Source organism: Thermobia domestica, chromosome 2 (genome assembly GCF_964235325.1).
Source record: "Thermobia domestica chromosome 2, izTheDome1.hap1.1, whole genome shotgun sequence".
Lineage (NCBI taxonomy): Eukaryota > Metazoa > Arthropoda > Insecta > Zygentoma > Lepismatidae > Thermobia > Thermobia domestica.
In genome coordinates this window covers 178,089,308-178,112,354 of record NC_137455.1, presented here as the reverse complement: position 1 = coordinate 178,112,354, position 23,047 = coordinate 178,089,308, and the positions used below count along the sequence as shown (strand labels likewise).

General features: G+C 34.4%; 1 protein-coding gene across 6 annotated transcripts in view; it reads left to right on the top strand.

Moving 5' to 3' along the window:
- Positions 1–22,811, top strand: part of tgo (Aryl hydrocarbon receptor nuclear translocator homolog tgo) — a 538,844-nt gene extending 516,033 nt beyond the window's left edge. For all 6 annotated transcript variants that reach the window (XM_081748036.1, XM_081748031.1, XM_081748012.1 and 3 more), the window contains 2 exons: positions 4,827–4,980; positions 17,856–22,811. In XM_081748036.1, the coding sequence (XP_081604162.1) occupies positions 4,827–4,980; positions 17,856–18,085 (384 nt within the window). In that variant the 3' untranslated portion in view covers positions 18,086–22,811. The remainder of the gene's footprint in view (positions 1–4,826; positions 4,981–17,855) is intronic.
- The last annotated feature ends 236 nt before the right edge of the window (positions 22,812–23,047 follow it).

The following is a 23,047-nucleotide window of genomic DNA, read 5'->3' as shown; positions in this document are numbered from 1 at the left end:
ATTAAAATCAAGAATGAGTGAATGCATATTCCAGAAATCAAGAACAATAGCATGTAATTCCACTTCTGAAGTGCTCGTTACTACTGGACCATCGAAAATTCAGTCAATTTCAGTCCTTTTGCAGACCTTCCTCATGAAGAACTGGAAAGGAAACTTACTGAGGATGAAAACTAATTGATTAAGTGTCACAAGAACTGTGTTTTCACGTATACATCTTGTGTTCACATCAAAAGATATCTGGAAAAACACAATTTGTCCCATGTAGCCAAACCAGAAGAAAGAGTGAAACGCCGTCGTTCAGAAGAGCATACATTTGACTTTCCTTCTCATTGTTTGTTTTGTGGTGAGACTTGTGTTACCGATCGTGATGCAGAACATCCTGAAAGGTGGAAACTTGTGAAAGGTGGAAGTTTGTAGAACTGCAGATCGTGGTCCAAACCAAAAGACCTTTAAAGAACTCATCTTGGATATATATATAAAGAAAGGGGGAGAAGTGGGGTCAGGTTGTGCGAGTAAAAGTGTCAGGAGCTATTAATGATTTGCATGCAGCAGACGCTTGCTATAATGGTGATAGTAGAAAAAGATTCATGAAAAAATTAAATGTGGCAGCGGCTGCCGCATCTATTGAGAAATCTGAACTACCGTCGGAAGATGATATTCTCAGTTATGTTATTAATGATATGAAAAGAGATTGGAAAAAGATATGGAACACTATTGAAGTATACAACTTGTATTTACGAAAAGGAGGCTTACGTGTAAGAAAACTTGTGATTAAGAATGTGAGTAATTTGTTCGGTACTGAAATTGTAGTTCTGTCTTCAGAGGGAGTTGGTAGCATTTTAGTTTTCAGAGAAACTGCACCATCTCAGTTCCGATTGGTGGCAGATGATGATTTCTTTTATATGCAGCAAACAGCGCATCTTATTGCTGAGCAAATTAGAAATCTTTGAAAACGGGCAGAGAGTTATATTAGTTTGGACAAAGAAAAATTAACATCTAATATGAGTCCAGCATTGTTGCAGCTGCTTGGTGAAATATCAAACAACCTTAACTATTCGCCACCAGCATTTTTGGTCGCAAGTGTCATTACTTCTGCTGTGAACTACATTTTTACTCTTCTTCAAATTGCACCTAGCGCCATTTTACAAAACAAAAATTTAATTAAGACATTTCATGATTTCGGTGTATGCTGTTCATATGATGAATTTCATAGGTTTAAGGATTCAGCAGCAGCTACCGCAGTAGTAAAATAACATGTCTCAGGTATGGTACTCTGCGTGGGCCAAGAAAGTAGGAAATTCAAGGATGACATCCTTACATTTAAGAGCTCTTCCACTAACTCATGAAGCTTTCGTTGAACACACCAAAAAAGCCCACTTACAATGTGCTATCTGGAAGAATGCCATGCAACAAAGACCTCCAGATATGGATCCACTTCAATATGGTTGATTTTGAGATGATATAAATAAGTTCTTGGTTCCTGTTATGCTTCCAGATACTTCAGCTGTAGCTCCAGATGATGTGTTACGAATGATTCGCTGTTCATGTTCACAAGAACCGAAGTATTTTACTGCTAAATGTGGTTGTTCTGCAAACAAGCTAGACTGACAATGTTCAGTACATGTGGCGGTAGTGATGAATGTGACAATCAATTCACAAGAACAGTGGAAAACAATTTCAGTGATTCTGTTGAAGAAAATGATAGTGAACAAGAATAGTTCATTATATATGAAACGAATGCAAAGAAAGTTCTGATAGTGTATTTTTTACATTCTGTGCTTTATTGTTTAACAATAATATTTTTGAAAAAGTCAATTTCATAATTTTGAAACGAATATGAAATGAAAGAACGCTAGCAAGTTAACGTTAATCGCTGTATATGAGATCGAGATCTTAAAGTAGGTTGGTGCATTTAACAGTGAAATCTAGGTATTTGAATAAAGGTGCTTTTTACTTTTCGCATCACCCAAATGTATGCAGTATTGCCATAGTCTGAATGTATTTTTTGTTTTGTTTTCTTCTGTAATATTGTATAAGGGTATACCCATATTTTTCCTTTATACCTCTATTCAAAATCCCTGAAAGTAAAGAAATAAATAAACGTAAACCTTTATTTTGAACCTACAACATTACTGGCAGTTACTTAAAAAAAATGGGAATGAGGTTAATGTTAACGACATTGTTATTCCCTACGTACCGTTTTTTGTTCTAGGATAAATTTTTCCCGAGATATTGAAGGAATGGTCTGTGAACAGTAGCGTAGCGTAAATCTGATGAGGGCCCTGATAACAAGGGCCCTACTTCAATTTGGCCAACAATGATAGAGTGGCACCCGACAAATTCTGCTTAGCACACACAAATCAGGAAGATACATCAAAGGAACTTCGATACGACAATTTAGGTTCAAAAGTAAATAAAATAATAAACGTTAACATTCTAGTTTTGAACCTGGCAACACGGCTAACAGTTAATGTATTTTTCAAATTGGGGATAGGGTAATGTTAACGACACTTATATTCGGTATTCGGTACTTACGTACCGAATTTGGTTGATCTATGATAAATGGTTCCTGAGATATTGAAGGAAATATCTAAAAATAGAGGCGTAGCGTGATCTAACGAGACTTCCAATTTCAGGCGCCCACATCTTAGTTTGCCCAACAATGACAGAGTGGCACCCGGCAGATTCTTGCTTGACACACTCAAATCAGTGAGAAACAGCAGCAAAAAACCTTCGGGCGTACCGCAATTCCAGTTTCAATGGTCTGGCTACTAGACTAAACAGTCAAGTAGAAATTACAAATCAAAAAATATAATTAAAAACTAGCTAATAACAAACATGAAATTGGAACACGAAAGTAGTCACTGCGAAGATATATATAATATGAGAGGAAAGAAGAGGACAAATAAAGTATCGTAATTTAATCCCGAAAACGGCACGAAAAGCAAATATCTTCCCAAGATAGTAATTACAACACTATTACAATATAAATGGAGGCAGGGATACGAAGCGAATATGAGATCGTAACACTAGCGTTTTTTTAGTTATCGCTCTTTTCTTCCTAATTCTTCCCTTCCCTGTCTGATAAAGCAACAGCGAGAGAGATTACATCACAGTTCTTCGTTATTTGTATTTTCTGGGTGATTATGTTACTTACCAGAAAATAGTATCAGCGTTGTGACGCAACACTAAAAAGAGAAATTATAAAATGCTTTCACTAAACACATTCTGGTATGGACCAGCTGAATGATTCGCAACTATATTTGATGTACCATTTAACGGAAGTCTAGACAGAATGGTCCAAGAAGTAAGACCAATAAAATAACAGGTAAATATAGAGTAACATATGATCGTACATAAGATGTTTTTGAAGTAGGTGGGGGGAAACTTTTCAGCTACTTTGCCGACATGCCTGCCATCTTGGATACATGTAAAAAATTTCAAACACAAACATGTGCTTGCCATACCAGAAAATGTTTAAAAATGCGGTGGTAGCATTTTTTTCATATTTATATTTTTTCATTATATATTTAAATTGATAAAGCGGAAAAGTATTACAAAGTTGAATGCTTCGTGATATCGAATAGAAATCGTAGAGCATAAAATCCCATCTTCGAAGAGTTTTCTAAATTAAAAAGAAACAGAAATAGTAATTAAAATCTGAGAGTGCATAAGTGGGGTTTGGCTCTCTTGTTCTTGAGGTAGTTGAGATAGAGTTTACGTAAAAAGGAAATACTAAGTGTCAGTTTGTTTTGTCATAAGCTGAAAGTAACTCATCTAAAAAAAAAAATTGAAAGAGACGCCGATTATCAAACGTATAGTAATAATAAAATAAGGCTCATCAAAATATAATTATTGGTAACAAGAATAGCACTGAATATTAGCAAATGCAATTTACACTTTTCAATTTTATTTTGGTTGCTTTTGTTGATTGTTATTATATTTTTGAATAGCATGCTTTTTGTGTTACTAACAATGTTCGTTTGCATTATTTGCTTGCATGATTTTGCTGTGTCACTGGTTGTTTTTGGCAAATTATTTCCTTAGTGATGTGATGATAAATCGAAATTCATTTGTTTATGTTTTTAACACGCTAATCCTAGGACACATTCCTCCTTTTTTCCCCTAAAATCAGGAAAACTTAAATAAATAAAGACTTGTTGCAGCACTGTTTACTGTCCACATTATTATGGTCATATAATGTTTAATAGCTTATAGATATACACATATACTCAAACTATGAGATGTGTTATATTAGGAGAGAGAGTCTTAATTTCAGAACTGTCAAACCTTAGGCTATTATATCCATAATTATAGATTCTACACAAAATTAAAAACTTTCATAATACATATTTTGTTACATTCTGTTGCAAAATATAGTCGTTGTTCAGCAGGGAATTGATTAAATACAGATTACTTTCTCAAAAAGAGTTCAAATAAGCACAAGACACACTGAATCTCACAAGTAACAGTACTTTTGATACATATTATGCTAGAGTATTGTAGAATTTGCTCATATTTAAATAAATTTCAATTTTTTTCGTCTTGCACCCTATTGTAATTAAGTGGACTTTTTTCTCGTAGATATGATATTAAAACATTTGTAGATTTCACATAGCTGTTAAAAATCATTTTCGTGTACATATTAACTTTAAATTGCACAATTCAAACATCAATTTGCACATTGAACCGGATGAGTTTGCTCATATTATGCGTATATAGATATTCTTTTCAATGTAATGGTACTTTATACTGTACATGCTAATGTTTACACCTCACATGAAGTAATAGTGTTCCTAAGCAGTATTTTTTCCCCTTTTTTTCAGACTGTGACGGAAGGATACCAATATAGTCAAATTAGTCCGTCGAGGTCTCCCAGTGGGCCAACGTATACACAGCTGAGTACAGGCACCAGAGGACCACTTACACCTACACAAAGTGGTGGTTATCATCCAGCAACTTCTACTCCAGGCTCAACAAGTAATAATTTTAATCTCTATATAAGAGTAAATCCACTGATTCATTTATCAACATACCTCCGAAACTATTAGGCATAAAACTTTTATCTATATATGTATTTTTTGGGTACTAGTCAACAGATAAGACGGGATTTTGTGAAATGTGACTACAAATGGAGGGACTGGGAAAGTTGAATATTTTTTAACGTTAGCAGATCTCCAAAACTGTTACATGTAAAACTTTGAAATTTTGCACAAATATTTTCCTTGGGTCTTATGCTGTGGATAAGATGAGGTTTTACAAAATGTGACTCCTAAGGAAGGGAAGGAGAGACTTAAATGTTTCTTCGGCATCTACCAGGTTTCCAAAATTATTAGGAGTAGAAATTTGTTGTTGTTGTTGTTGCAAATATCTCTCTTGGATCTTCAGGTATTGTTAAGAGAGGATTTTCGGAAATGTACCCTTAAGGAGGAGTTTTCACATTTATCTCGTACAGGAAAATGATAACGTTAACAAATGTGTGTGTGTTTTTCAAGTATAAATGTGATTAAGAGTGGTAGTTTTACTTATTAAGGTCAACTAAATTAAGTTCATTTTCGCTAAGGGGGACATGAGGAGCAAGTCTCCATTAACTTTTCTTTGGTCTCCTATACTTCCCTTATCTATAGTGTGTCTGATTATAGCTATTTATGAAATTTTAAACTGACTGCAAACTTAGTGTCAGACATGCATACCGAACGTTTAATATGTATCATCGAACATCTAACTCGCTTTATGTTGTAAATATTTTATTTGACAATAACGAAAGCATCGTTGTAAAGGCAGTACCCATAAAAAGTGGATGGTTGTGTCTAAAAAAAGCCAGAATTTTTGTTGGAGGTACTTGAAAATGGTGCCCAATGTCATTTTATAAACTCGAGAATTTCGAGGGAGGAGTTTTAATGCCTTATATTTCCCATGAATACGGTGTTGATCATCGTAAACTCGTAATGAAGCCATTTCATGTTTCGTAACATTTGACAAACGGCATGATCAAGTACTGACTCTATTGAAAACTTAGTATTAATAATGTAATGAGTGTCTGCACTTTTTTTTATTAAAGCTCATAGTATAGGCTAACGTAATATAAATTTCATTCATGTAGGATGTGCTAATGTAATTCGTGATACAATTTATTTTTTTTATTTGTATTTATTTATTTAATTTTTTTTTTTTTTTTTTTTTTTTTTTTTTTTTTTTTTTTTTTTTTTTTTAAGTGAAGTGAAAAGGTTGTGGTGGACTCAAAGTGCTACATAGAAAACATGTAATTTATTAACTCGCCTCGCAACCCACTCGACCACACAGTTAGGTTATACTGTTTACATTTCTTAAATTCGCATTGCCGATTCGGGTTTTCTAACAACGTATGTTGCAACTTAATTTTTTATATGAAATTCTGGCTCAATTAACATTTAAGGACTTTGCACTACTATGTGCATTAAAATGATGACAGAAATATAGTGAAACCTCAATTTCAAATTTCACGTCTACCTTGATTCCAAATACCTGTGCTGTCGTTTCTTTGTCTGCCCAATGTTGGTAGGAGCCGAAAATTGCCATTGATTTCTATTTTTCGCTTATATCATCTTTATTTCCCACTATTTTTGCATACAATTTTAAAGAAATATTAGTTACTAACCTCTTTCTACTTTGAACACTCAAAGAAAAAATAATACGTAACGAAAACAAAGTTATTGCGGAAAAATGTAAGTTGGGTGGCCCAAAAGTAGGTATACATCCCTGCATTGATCTAGTATAACATTCTAGTTTATGGGTTTATTTGCTTCGGCTCTTCCAAGTTTAAGGTGTAAGTAAAAACACATTAAGAACAAATAATAAAGAAACTAAGTCTGCTTGATGGATAACAGGGTGGAAAAAAAATCATGATTTTTTTCAAAAAAATCATTTTTGTTGATTTTTTTTTATTTAAATCGATTTTTTTTTTATTTAAATCAAATCTTTTTCTTTGTATAATACAAGTCGCGAACTGAAGAAAAAACATTAGGAATTAGCATTAAATGTTAATTATGTCATTTAAGTGAAAGTATTGGGTTTTAATTCTGAATTAATTCCCAATCGTTAACCTATTTCAATCCCAAACAATGTTTCTTAAGCATTAAGGAAAAAGTACAGCAATGTACTGTATATCAACATGACACTTTTCTTTTCACGAAAGTTACTGATATTTGGCAGGGGCATATTTTTAAACAATTGGAACTAGCTAGCGGCACGAAATACATATAAAGTACATAAAGTTCGCCTAAAATTAACTAACTCACTCTATGACCTATGGAACCCGGAGGTTCAATGCCATGTTCACAAAAGCTCTCCTGACTTCTATCCTTAGTCAACTGAATCCAGTTTCTATTTTGTATTCTTATTTCTGCGAGATCCATCTTAATATTGTCCTCCCATCTGTGCCTACGTCTTCCTAATAGTCGTTTTCCGATTGGACTTCCAGTTAAAACTTTGAAAGTGTTCCTACTTTCTTCCATTCTCGCTACATGTCCTGCCCACCTGAGCCTCCAAGATTTGATGACCCTAACAATGTTTGGTGAACGGTATAAATTATGCAGTTCCTCATCATGAAGTTTTCGCCATTCCTCATTTCCGTTCCTTTTGGTTCCGAATATTCGTTTCAGGATTTTATTCTCAAATACTTTCAGTCTGCGTTCTTCCCTCAGCGTAAGCGACCATGTTCACAACCATACAGCACAACAGGCATAATTATCGTTTTATATATTTTAAAGCTTCAAATTCCTCGACACAATTCGCGACGATAAGAGATTTTGAACTGAATAATAACACGAATTCCCTGCAGGAATTCCAAAATTTAAAAAAAAAAAAAAAATCAAGATCAGTTCCAGAAGAAGGAACACTTGTGATTGTTAAAAATATGCTTTATGTGACGTGAAAAATAGTTGAAATGCGAGTTTTCCGTGCATTTAAGACATCTATACCTAGCAGGCACGTTTTTATACTTTTCTGTTGGCTATTTTATTTCCTCTGGCAATTTTTCCTGCGCAGGTGCGGCAAATTTTCTGCGATCGCGGCATCTTCTGCAATGGGGTCAAGTATCCACTTTATCAAAAGTATTACTCGATATTTTAACGCATCCAAAATTTGTCGTATTACGATCCCGAGGAACTTCTATGTATTTAGTACATAAATTTCGCCCAAAATTTTAAAATTATTATTATTTTTTGTTTCGGAGAGGGGATCGGACCCCTCTAAATACGCTCCTATTATCTGGAAACAAACAAATAGACGTGGACACAAAACAGTTTTCATCTTAAATGTCCATGGTGATTTCCCCGTAGGAATAGAAATTTTAAACTGTGTTACAAAGAGAAGAAAGCAGGGTTCACCCGTAACCCGTTCAAACGGGATTTTCCCTGATCGTTCCCTGCATGATACTCGTTTTCATACTGTGCTTACATACATTTGAGTCTCATTGTATTATGATTATTATCTTCCATAATCGAAATAACAAAAGAGAAACGGGATTTTACTTACTTTCACTTTAAATTAATCCATTTCGGAATTTGATTTAAATCAACGATTTTTATTAAAACAATCAAGTGATTTAAATCTTGATTAAAATCGTGATTTAAATCAAACTGATTTAAATCAATCCACCCTGATGGATAACAATAAGAAATTATATAAAATGCAATAAGCTGATCAGTACGGTACTGTATACCTGTTTTGGGCCACCCTGTAGTATACGCCCTATTTATTTTGGGCATGGCCGTACATCACAGCATTTGTAATGATTAGAGACCTATGTTAGGCAAAATGCCTATTCTTTAATAAAGATATGATCAAAAATAACGTTTTAAAGTTTATATGGGGGTTATAGTTTCAATTTAAGCCAATTTTATTTTGCCTATTTCGCCCATTTCTGTCTAAATAATTGCGGTAGTGCCTAATGTTGCCTAGTCTATGCATTTTCTTCAAAATAAGACTTCATTGCGGAAAATATATAATTTAGAATATCCAGAAAGGATTCTACCTCTTCCGAGAAATATAAATTTTGTTTGTAGTGATAAGATGTCGCAAAACTTTGGACTGTTATCTGTACTGAAAAGACTTTGGATTGCTGAGTGTACTGTTAAGTGTATACAATTTGGATTGTTATGTGTAGTGATAAAGTGCTGTAGACAATGTATTTACCAAATATACATGGAATACATGTCAAGCTTCGTTTTTATATATACAGTAAAAGAAGATATTAACAAATAGATATGTTTATATATTCTGTGAACATTATCTATCACTTGAATTTATTTTTAATTGTATTGAGTAATTATCATTATTTCGTGTTATATTTTAGTGCCTATTTTACTTCCTACTTTTAAAATTTTAAGTGCCTATTTTCCAGGTTTTTAATACCTAAACATCCGGTCTCTAGTAATGATCATGAACGCTTATAATCATCTCCGGGAAGTCCTGCTCGTAATTGCAGCCGAAAATATCAGATTAGCGTATATCTGAATTTTTATTTCAGAAACTCATTCTCAGTTCCTCCGGTTTTGTACCTAGGTAGTTGCAGTATGCGTGATTAATTTTCACATTTTCCATATCAAGTTTTTTAAAAAAAAATGCTTCTGTTTTCTCTAATTTCGCAGGTTAAATATAACTTACAATGTATGTACCGAGGAAGATTGTTATATAATATGGGTTCACAATTTCGAAAATTTATTTCAGAAAAAGCACTGAGGAGTGTGTTCGTGAAGGATTGTCCTTCGTTATGGAAAAGTAAATCGTGAAGTTCAGGCATTGTCAATTTGATGCCATCAATATAGAGGAGATTTCTGATTACTAAAATGCACAAATATTCCTTCAGATATCAGGTTTATTGTATGCAGATATGTTAGGAACAGTTGATGAAAGTGTGTACACTATTTACTCATAATTTATTATTTATTTAAGCATTCCTTTGATAAGATGTTACTTTTCTATTTTAAATGTCCTCTGATAAGACTTTTTATTTTTTAAATAACGTCGTCTGATGATATATTTTTGAGTGTAAATACTGTTTCAAAGGAATCTCATATATAGCCGAGAGTTGGTGTTTGTATGGTCCCAAGTTCGATTTTCAGTAGGACTTGGATTTTGAGCGTTGACCCAGTGCAATGAGGCAGTTGGAAATCACTTGAATTACCGGGGAGTGAAACCCAGTAGAAAGGTAGAAATAACCACAATGAAAACTGATGAGCCGACTACACATTACAAAGTACCTAACCAGTGTGCGAATTAGATAATTTATATTGGGTGGATAAAATCAGGCCAACAGAACTTAGTCTGAAGGTGCAATAATTCAAAATGAAACAATACTGACTTACTCCCCACCATGGGCGTCTCTAACACGTTAAAGTTAGGAAGACGAGGACGACTAGAATGCTAATAAACCGCAACTGAATTTACGTCAAAATTATCAGAAAACTGTAATTTACTTGAATTATGATCTAACTGGATCATCATACAACATTTACCAATATAATCGATAGGTTAAGCACGACATATTTCTGCCAGTATTTGTTGTTCATTTGTTTCCGATGGGTTCCAAAGTCGCGAGCTGCATATGGAAATTACAATGATTATATTTTACCTCGACTTATAAATATTATAATGAAAGAGAGAATTATATAATTTTTTTTAAGTTAATGAAAGAGGGAACTTGGAAAGTCAAATAGATCAAAGATAAGTTAAGGAGGGGGACTAATTTTTCTTGAAAATAAAGTGGAATATCCACCAGCCTATAACTAACTAACTAACTCTATGGCCTATGGAACCCGGAGGTTCAGTACCGCGTTCACAAAAGCTCTCCACTGACCTCTATCCTTAGCTAATTGCATCCAGTTTCTACTTTGTATTCCTATCTCTGCGAGATCCATCTTAATATTATCCTCCCATCTGCGCCTAGGTCTTCCTAATGGTCGTTTTCCTATGGGTCTACCAGTGAAGACTTTGAAAGCGTTTCTACTTTCTTCCATTCTAGCTACATGACCTGCCCACCTAAGTCTCCTAGACTTGACGACCCTAACAATGTTGGGTAAACCGTATAAACTATGTAGTTCCTCGTTATGAAGCTTCCGCCATTCCCCATTCTCGTTCCTCTTGGGTCCGAATATTCTTCTCAGGATCCTGTTCTCAAATACTTTCAGTCTATGTTCTTCCCTCAGAGTAAGCGACCATGTTTCGCAACCATACAAAACAACAGGCATGATTATCGTTTTATATATTTTAAGCTTCAAATTCCTCGACAGAATTCGCGACGACAAGAGATTTTGAACCGAATAGTAACACGAATTCCCTGCTTTTAGTCGACATTTAATTTCTTCGTGAACATGATTCTCGTCTGTTAATATTGTTCCTAAATATTTGAAAGTATCCACTTTATCAAAAGTATTATTTAATATTTTAACGCCTCCACAGTTTGCAGTATTACGGTCCCGACGCACTTCCATGTATTTAGTTTTCTCTGCATTTACTTCTAAACCCATGTCCCTGCAAGCGTTTAATAAGATCTCTGCATTTATCTCTACTGTTCTCCTATCATCCCCTATTAAATTTACATCATCAGCATATGCCATAACCTGGTGAATACCGTTCAACTAGCCTATGCTTTCTGTAAATACCAGACGTATTATTTGGAACCGAAAATGTGAGTTTTAGGTCCTTGCGCTTAGGTTTAGTGCAGAAGTGATAAAATCACTTAACTCACCCATTCACCATAATTTTCTTCCATTACTGCTACAAATTTAAGTTCACATACTATATGGTTTTTTAAGTAACTCCTTTGCCTTGACATAGGAATTATATTCTTAATACTATCCATAATTTGTTCATTCTCTACTTTTCTTCTTTCCTTCTACCATACCTCCTACATGTCATTCGGAATATAATTTATTCTCCAACATTGTCTTAATATCTTCTTACTTACTTCCATTTATATTCTTTTTACTCATTATTCCCAACGTACCACTTTGGTGGTGGTGGTGGTGGTGATGATGATGATGATGATGATGATTATTATTATTATTATTATTATTATTATTATTATTATTATTATTATTATTATTATTATTATTATTATTATTATTATTATTATTATTATTATTATTATTATTATTATTATTTAACAATCACTTCTTCCCATTTCTTCATCTTAGATCATTTGCAGTATTCCAACTTGAAATACTTGGTTCATATGTAAGTTTTTTCGAATCTTTGATATTTTATCCTAAGCTTCTTTGGTACCTGTGTTCGAGTCACTTGCTGGATTTCTGTGTTCTGTGATATATATTGGGAAAGACTGTAGTGGCAAGGCAAACGAAATATTGTTACATTCAGTGATGAGAGTAGTTTTTGTTTTCAACACAGTGACGGACCTGTGCAAGTACGTAAACTTGCAATGAACAGAGAAATCCAGCGTGTATCCATTTGTCATATAGGTTCCCCACTACTTTCTGGTAATTAGTAAGAGAGGGGGCGATAAATAAGCTATATACCCGCCTTTTTTCAGGGAAATATCACTATTGTGGTATAAGGTAAACACCACAGTCATGGACACTATTAAGAGCAGTTTTGACGAAATATGTTGCAGATGGAAGAGAATTGTAGTAATCTTGTTGTTTCGTAGTGGTAGGCATAGTTTACACTTGCGTCTATTAAATCATAATTATTACTGCTATAGAAAACGAGTAGAATGTACTATTTGTGTTGTTCTAGTAACCCTATTTTTATAACCAGTAATGGACATTGAAAAAAAGTGGATGTCCCAGTTATGGACATACAAGAGAAATCAGGAAATTTTGAGGTGTAACCTATTGAGATGTAATTTAATACATAACCAGCATTTGTCCGTAGGATATTTATTTATTTTGCATGTGAAAAATGTTAAACAAAACCAGTACTTGTGTGAAAACGAAATGAAAAGAAGCCAACGTTCATAAGAAATTGTATGCGTTTGGGCACTGTACCACTTTTATTATTGAAAAAATAAACAAAAAAGCAAAAGATTATCCTGAAAGGTACCGGTACCATTTTCCGATACAGACACAAGAGAAAACTTCTTTAAGGATTTGTTCTGCGCGTCGCTTTTCTTCTCTCTTCAACTCCATCACATGTTTTCTCTGTAACTTCTCCTGCTGAACTCTGGCTTTAAGTTTCGAGTCAGTATTGTTCAAATGTAACAATTGCAGGAATCCGTTCCTTCTTTCTTTTGCACAACTTCGGTTTGTCCTCGGACCAAGAAATAGCGCTTTTGAAAGCAGCTGGAACATCAGGATCACACCATGCGCGCCGACAAGTGAGTGCTCCGGGGCTGCGACACCCACACAAATAACCTTGTGGGTGCGGCGCACCCACAAGATCTTTAGTTTTGATCCGGGTTTAAACCCGTTTCTCTTGTGCTTAAGTCAGTCGTGTTAACGACTGAGCTAGGTCAGCCCCAACTTATCCTTATAGTACCGGTATATTTTACTTTATCACAGCACATGCCTTTATGACAGTGTTCCAAAATAAACCAATCAAACATTGAGACTTCCCTGGGAACACAGACTAATACGATTCGGCATTGATATGCACCCACATAAATTTTGGAAAGTCGGCGCCGTTGGATCACACCATACCGACTTGTGGGATGCAGCTGATAAAGAGGCAACTGCTGTTGGTTTTGAATTGTTGGCTTCTGTGGTTTCAGAAGAGGTGTCCCCTGTATGAAATTCCGTCAAGAAAGCTGACATACAGACGTCTGGATTTCTGGTTGTTCTGCAAATGCAGGATGTTGAGCAGCCATGGGCATTGTTTCAGAGAATAGGAACAAACTATTCGACGCGTCATCTGCTGTGGGATTTACAGTCTAACTAGGGCTCAACTCTGAAAGATTCATCCAAATCTGCTCGTATTGGATTTGGCAAAATATTGCCATGGGAAGGTGCAGGAATTTCTTGCAAAAGTTTAGCAACATCATTCATATGAGATACATCTTTGGTTTGCACTGACTTGTTGAAGCTTTGTGACTTTAATTTCTTCCAAAGATAAAACAGAGATGTATCCTCGTTGGGTCTATTCCATGATTGCATGTCCTCCAAACAACGTTTAAAAAATAATAGTTTTTCTCGTGAAATTTGAAACTCAAAAACTGTTACAGCTGTTCTGAAGTCACTCCTTAAAATACCATTTATTCGACATGAGACAAACATTTATTTGACATGTTTTCCTTTGGGGCTTCGTGCTGTTGGTAGGGACCCTTCAGGTGTTCAAATTTTAATTGCATTTTCGTCTTTTCGTCAACTGTGCCTAAACATGAGGAACGAAAAATGATGTGGGATATTGACAAGAAGTTGTATAGGACCTATTCGTAAACGGAACGAGGTCCCATAAAAAACAACGCCAGTTACAATTTTGCCCTCTTTTGACCTCTAGAGTCACCTCCCCAAGCGTTAGTTATTTTGAATCACCCCCTATATTGGAACTGGAATGTGCAGAAAGTGTCCATAATTGGATCAAAGTTGCTAAGCTACACTAGAAATAAACACCCACTGTCCATTACTGATAAACGTCACAAGCTATCAGTTTCTTTGAGTCTGTTTGTTCATATACACTATGTGATCAAAAGTATCCGGACACCTGGCTGAAAATGACTTACAAGTTCGTGGCGCTCTCCATCGGTACTGCTGGAATTCAATATGCTGTTGGCCCACTCTTAGCCTTGATGACAGCTTCCACTCTCGTAGGCATACTTTCAATCAGGTGCTGGAAGGTTTCTTGGGGAATGGCAGCCCATTCTTCACGGAGTGCTAAACTGGCGAGATGTATCGATGTAGGTCGGTGAGGCCTGGTACGAACTCGGCGTTCCAAAACATCCCAAAGGTGTTCTGTAGGATTCAAGTCAGGGCTCTGTACAGGCCAGTCCATTACAGGGATGTGATGGTCGTGTAACCACTCCGCCAAAGGGCGTGCAGTATTAACAGGTGCTCGATCGTGTTGAAAGATGCGATTGCCATCCCCGAATTGCTGTTCAACAGTGGGAAGCAAGAAGGTGCTTAAAACATCTATGTAGCCCTGCGTTGCGAGAGTGCCACGCAAAACAACAAGGAGTGTAAGCCTCCTCCACGAAAAACACAACGACACCATACCACCACCTCCGAATTTTACTGTTGGCACTACACACGCTGACAGATGACGTTCGCCGGGCATTCGCCATACCCACATCCTACCATCGGATCGTCATATTGTGTACCGTGATTCGTCACTCCACACAACGTTTTTCCACTGTTCAATCGTCCAATGTTTACGCTCCTTACACCAAGCGAGACGTCGTTTGGCATTTACATGTGTGATATGAGGTTTATGAGCAGCCGCTCGACCATGAAATCCAAATTTTCTCACCTCACGCCTAACTGTCATAGTACTTGGAGTGGACCCTGATACAATTTGGAATTCCTGTGTGATGGTCTGGATGGATGTCTGCCTATTACACTTTACGACCCTCTTCAACTATCGGCGGTCTCTGTCAGTCAACAGACGAGGTTGGCCTGTACGTTTTTGTGCTGTACGTGTCCCTTCACGTTTCTACTTCACTATCACATCAGATATAGTGGACCTAGGGATGTTTAAGAGTGTGGAAATCTCGCGTACAGACTTCTGACACAAGTGACCCAATCACTTGACCACGTTCGAAGTCCGTGAGTTTCGCGGAGCGCCCCATTCTGCTTTCTCACGATGTCTAATGACTACTGAAGTCGCTGATAATGAGTACCAGGCAGTAGGTGGCAGCACAATGCACCTAATATGAAAAACGTATGTTTTTTTTGGGGAGGGGTCCGGATACTTTTGATCACATAGTGTAGCTTTCATGATACTTTTGCAGTGATCATTTGTGTTAATGAGACATTTTCAAATTTTATCAGTAATGGACGGAGGGTGTCCAACATCGGCAAATAGCACCTTTATCTTGCCAGTCATGGACACCCCCAATATTGACGGTCCAAGTTTATTAATATATATTTTTGCCACACTTATGCCTTGACTATACCAATATTAGTGTGTAGAAAAACACATACCTTTCAATTTGTTCATAGCTTTACTATAGTAGAGCTGCCAAGTGATTTCTCACCTTATTCAGCTTCTTAACACAATGTGAAAATAAGCTCTTGCAACCGACACCACGACTTTACCACACCTGCAGTGTCCGTAGATCTAGCAGACGACAGCCTAACGATCTTGAGTGGAACCAGTATATCATATATATAATTTCCAACACAATGCAAACTTCCCCGCGTTAGTGAATGTCTTATTTTTCATACATTTCCGCCGAAGTGTCCATTTCTGGCGGCGAATTTATTCATGTCCATGACTGGGCTGTTTACCTTACCTAATATATAACAACATATATAAATTAATTTGTTCTACCTCTGTACTTTTTCCAAATAGATCAGCATTGGTTAATTTAATCTCCTCAACAATATATTGGGGGGACACGTTCCCCCTGTCCCCCGCCAGAGACGTCCGTGCCCCCTACACACATAAATATTCGTAATTCAATAAATCTACCGACAATAACTATGTATATATTATCTGACATGCACACAGCACACCTAACCTTTCTGAACGTGTTTAAATGTTGTACTCTCCGAGAGATACCCACGATCACAATCATATGTTAATTTTCAACTCATATTGAGATCTTTCAAGTAACAGACTAAAAGGAAGTTAAAACTGCATCTTTCTCTTGTATTTTTCAAAAATCAGTAAAATTTGGCGTTATACTAAGCATAGTTTAGGGGGGGAAAGGGAGCATTCCCGGCGGGGATACTTCAGTTGATTTCTTTGGGGGGAACAAAATATGATTGGCAGGGAAAATCCCCCTCATCCCACCCGGTAATTCGCACCCTGTACCTAACGCTGAAAAGTACTTAACATATTACATTTGTACTTCTTCATGGACTATGTTGCCAAGGATCGTGTTTCAAAGGGCATTTTGTCTCCCTTTCCCGCCTGTAATCAATTGTGTTGTATCTAACATACAAAATACAGGTTATTTAAGTTGCATCGATTTATTCACACATGAGTTAAGAAGAAACCTGTAGCACTATTCATACATCACATTTTCACATAGTGTCTACTAATGTGGAGAACTATGAAAATGTGGAGGTAGTTTGAGTTTTACCTTCATGCTGCAAAAAGCAGAAAAAAATAATACCTTAAATATAATAAAAGTGCCTAGGATTAAAGAAAAAAATCACTTTCATTGTCTACCGTAGAAAATTTGAAAGATAATAACGGCGTTGTTCAAGATCTATGCATAATGAGTTTGAATTGAATTTGTTAATCACGAAAACTTGGGATATATATACAAATTTTAAAGTACAATAAATATTTATTGTTATAAATTAAACAATACAGAAAATCCTTTTAAAAGTATAAAGATTGTAAAAAGACAAAACAAAAATATTTCTTCAATTGTTGGTTAAATTTATTTTTTGAAAAAATAGTGCGCTACAGTTGTGTAAAACGTCTTTTTCTTTTCTTTCGTTCTTCCTTTCTATAAACACATATCTGTAGCACCTAATGGCATTATTGAGACTTTATCACTTTGATGCTTTTTTTCTAAATTTGGGTCGGCATATATAAAACTTGCCACAGGAAAAAAAAAAAAAAAAAACGCGTTGTAAAAGCCTATCGAATACCTACTTCATAAACTTGTTTGTCGTTATATCAATATCGCGTTATGCAAAGTATTCCCATATATTGATCATATAACTAAATATATGAATGGTGAAATCTTGCAGTTTGTGTGCTGCATGTCAGTCCCGTTCCTCATTCGTGTTTGTTTTTATTTGCAGCAATGTGGCAGTGGCAAGGTTCAGCCCAAACATCTGAATCTGGCCCAGGTTCCAGTGGTAGTGCCCATGCTGGGTCATCAGGAGGTCAGCCTGGCAACCAAGGTGCTGGTGGAGGAACGACGGGAGCTCCAGGTCAACAACAGGAACTTACAGACATGTTACAGATATTAGATTCAAGTGGTACAACCAGCTTTGAAGACCTCAACATGTTCAATACAAATTTTGAATGAGATTGGTAATGACCACTGGTCTCGTTATCATTCATTCCTTAGTGTCATAAAAAGCACAGACTTCAAAAGAGGTGTTCTACACCTTCGTTTTTAGTAAAGGAAGGCAAAAATTCCTAAAGCTCTTTTGTAAAATATGAAACATATCTGGTTCCCATGTTATTGTTATATATTTTCTACTGCAAGTCAAATTCAGTGATCTTTTTGATTTTTTTTTCTGCAAGCAGTTGTTCTTGTGCCAGTCTTAATCATATGGCACTATTAGAATAATGTATCTAAATTGTAAAATTAGGTATATACATATATGTGTTGTGAGGATGACAACTATATATAAAAATGATAGAATACGTATGTATTTCTGTGGTGTAACATAAATCTGATCGCACGAAAACATAATGGGAAGTAATACGGGCTTCCTGTGAAGAACATGAACATTTTCGAAAAACAAAATAATTTAACACACGATCAGTTGAGTTCTGTGCATATGGAAAAGCCTCTCTGTTCCTACTGTATTTTTAAAACATTATTGCCACTCCACTTGATTATTTTCGTGCTGCACGAAAGAATATAGAAAGATACTTTTGGGATTGAGGGTAGTAAAAGAACTTCTTTCGAAAAAAAAAAAAATACTTCCAGCTGACTTTGTATTTGATGAAATTACTTTCAAGTAACAGACTAAAAGGAAGTTAAAACTGCATCTTTCTCTTGTATTTTCTTTCTTTCTTGTGTTTGAAGGTAGTATAACAATCCCGAACTTTAGCTGCACTTCTAAGTTTATTATAGATACAAGTTTCCTTCACATAAGTATCTTTATTTCTTTTTCAGTGGCTAAATATTTGGGAGGTAAGAGAGGGAAAGAAGAACAGTTGTTTTGTCTCGTTCTCTCCTGTTTTCGTTTTCTTATTGCGAATATCAGAGGATCTCATTATTGAGATAATTTATAATGATATATCAACAGATAAGATAAAGACAAGAGTCCAAATATTTAACAAATTGGAAAGAAATTTGGGTTGTAAAAATTTCTCCAATTGCAGCATACATTACTATATTTTTCTTGTGTCCTGACTTAGCACGTGAGATAATTCCACTTTCCTAAACTGAGGCGTTGTAAATATCTTTGCGAGCTATACAGCGTACATGAGTGCATTTTACGTAGAGCTAATTCTCATATCATAAATGAAGGTATTTCTCATCGAAGCTGGTCGCAGAAAATGACAATTTACATTTTTTTTAAGGGTCCAATACAGTGAATATGCATTTTCTTTTAAAATAGTGATAAAAACTATTAAATTTTACTAAGAATATTATGCGTACGCGAAAAATATTTGGTAGTATTGTATTATAGTTCTAGGTTGTTTTTTTTTTTGTAGAATAGCAAGCATTCTTTAATGTATTTCTACAACACTGATTATATACTTCATTTTTTATTGTATCAATGGACGAGAGATAATTAATTTGCCTTTGCTGTTTCTTACTTGTGTTATTTGTTCTGGTGTTATTTGAAAATAAAAAGTTTATAGATTATTGGTAGCTACCATTTCACTTCATTTGAGTATTTCCGTTATGTTTTGGGTGTTAAAATTAGCAACAATTCAAATGAAACGGCATGAGTGAATTACATATAAAATCACAATTACACAATTTAATGGGGAAAAAAACACACACTTTATAAAATTATGTAAATGATACACTTAACATTTAATGATTGATAGTAATTTGTTACTTTGGTTCGAAGCTCACCATTTTCATTATAAATAGCATGAAGAAAGATTTAGTATTCCTATTACGATGAATAATCGCATATTCGCCTATATTAACGAAAATAGTAATAGAAAACCCCACTCTTGTGTTTCATGATATTTTCTTTTCTGCTACTTACGTGTTACTTATTGCAGTTTTTGCCTCGCACAGTTTTTTAAAATCTTAATTTCAACCATGCGCGTAAAGCAGTTACATTGTAATTTTATAATTAGTTTTAATTCTCATAATAATAACAATCTTTGAATTAAAACGCATATTCGTTATTAATTTTCGTTAAAGTCTAGTTTATTGAATATCTAGAATGAAAAAAAAGGATATATTTTGTAGTATTGCGTAGAAGCCCAAACTAGAATTGTTTCTAGGAAATCAGAGGCATTAAAATATTTTCGTAAGGGGCTGAGAAATGATAGTTTCTCAGCGTCTTCACAATAAATAAAAAAATACTGGTCTTAATTGTGATTTGAAAACAATAAAATGTAGGTTTAATTAAGTAAAAATTCTAACTTCAGTATGTATGCACTTAGACTTAACATAGTTTAAAACAGCGAACAATAAACCCATGGTTCATTTATTCAGTGCATAATAAGTTCATTCAAAATCATCGAATTTTTTAAAACATCTAATATTCACAATTATTTTATGCACATATTTCGTTTCACACATATATATACAGTTGCATGTTGATAATTTACATTCCTTATCAAGCTACCATTGTTTGTTTGTTTAGATTGTAATATATCTTCACTACTGAGGCTACATAAGATGCGGACCTACCGTTTAACGCCAAATCCAAACATGTACTCCCATTAGGAATCTAATTGGATTTCTCGTATATTCAAACCATTTAGGATGATCAGCTTTTTGGATGCATAGTTAATATAATTCTTATTTTCTTCCGACAGCTTATATTCTTATTTTCTTCTCTCAGTCAGAACATCGGGTATTGTGAAAACAATCTTTCACAGTCTACATTTGAGCAAATATTCTTTAACATTCGCGGGTAGCCTTACTGACGTTTGGCCTTAGCCCGGTAAAAGGAATCTCCTATATTAAGAAGACGGTTGTCCAAAGTATAAAAGAAACTTTCATTTCACGTTCTCACGGTAACCAGCTAAAGGAAGTGGCCTCCTCTGGACTATTTTCAGGAGTCATGAAATAATAATTTAAAGCATTTTTCGTGCAATAGTCGCACAGAAATACTAACTTTGTATAAAACTATAAAATTAAAGTTACTCGCGATTTAGAAAGCAACAACACTTTGTCGTAGTAATAAAAATGTCAGTACCTTAGTGATGTTAATGAAATTTCTGGTTTTGAAATTCTGACTATTGCATTCAATAAATTTAAATATATCTCATGACTTAATTTATTGTAACCATGGGTTTGTGTTGTTTTCCTCCAAATATATGTGAATGAAGAATAATTTGTAAATGTTTTCTGATGAAACTACCAATAATTTCTTCTTAATTTTGTACATTCCAGTAAAATGCACTTTTGCGGGTAGTACAGGTCCTAAGATATTTCGTTTTAGTTTAGAATTTAGCTTTTTGAGACAAATAAGAATTGGTAGTAATTTGTAAAACAGGTGCACTAACATGGTATTATATATCAATTGTAATTAATCAAAGAAAATTTGGTCCAACAAGATATAATTATTTAAAAACAAATAAGTAAGTCAGCATAATTGCGTTGCTAATGTGATGTTCCTAATTAAATACTGCAGGAGTAGCACTAGATTCAGTTCTAAATATATACGTATATAAATATGAGGTTTATTATAGTTCTTGATGAGAGAAATGAAATTAAATCGTATATGTATTATTATTAATATAATTATTATTATTTAGAGTTTTAATTAGTTCTTTTACAGGGAAATGTTATTTTCTTTTAAACAAAGGTTGAAAATAACTCGCAAGAAAGTATAGGAGATCGTCTTCATCAATTTGTTTCCCTGGTGTAAAGATGATTTGTAACTCAATTTATTTAATAGTTTTGAAGAAAAATTATTTTTGTAAAACATAACTATTTCTGCACACAGTCTTGCATTTATAAATTGTAACATATATTATAAATGTACATTGAAATTTTTATGTTGCCATTTTCAGTGATCAAGAGAGTGAAAGAAGATGCTTTTTTATGTAAAATACTTTTTTCATCTTTTTTTAGATATATATATATGTGAGAAGGTATAAATAAGATCCTGTTATCTGAATTGAAAAGATTGAAAGTACAACATTATTGAATGGATAGTTGAACCATTATTATGAGTGAAGTGACATACTACTAGTAATGTGCACATATCAATTTTCAGTGTATGTGAGTGAGTGTGTAGGTGACAAGAATATTAAAAACAGAAAGATATTTTAAGTGCTGTAGTGTCTGCATATCTATGCTAGTGTTCTGTGATCGTTCGTTTGTTCGTGTGGTTTTGAGTAACTCGATAAAAAGAAATATAATAATTTCCAAAAATCAATTTTTAATTAATGTTTTGGCCCAAGACAAGTTACAACTTTTTTTTTATACAGATAAAAGCTTTACTTTTAAAAAAAAATCTTATCTAAAAAATAGAAATGAAACAAGATATTCTACAAGTGATTGTACTTCCCATATACATCTATTAGTTTTTGAATATTTAAATATTGATATTTGATTCTTTCTAAGAACAATGTACTACTGAATGAATGAATGAATGTCATTTCTTTACAATTATTCAATTCTCAGTTTTAACATGTATAATTAATCATTTCAGAACAAAAGAAAATATGGCTTGTTTTTGTAATATAACTTTCACTTGTGATCCTTACTTGTTTTCATTTGTATGATTAGTAAGGTACAAATTATGTCTTTTTTTATATTGGTCCAAATATTTTGATTCAGAAACTAGCATAAGCTGTCAGATTTTACAGGTAATAATAATTTATACCTGTTCTCTGTGCTTGTAATAGGAATAAACTCAGTTCAGGAACTAGCTATGCGTTTGAATTATAACCTTCCTATATTTTAAACTGATAATGAAAAGTGATGACCTGTAGCAGTAAAATGTAAAGAAAGCTTCTTTCTTAAAGCACAGTTATGGTTTAATGTATTGGCTAAGAAATATTAATTATGGAGATATTATTTCTTCACTTCTTGTTCGACAAATGCAGAAAAGTAAATAGCAGTACAAGAAATGCTGTGATGGATTTGATGTGCTCAAGTATGAGG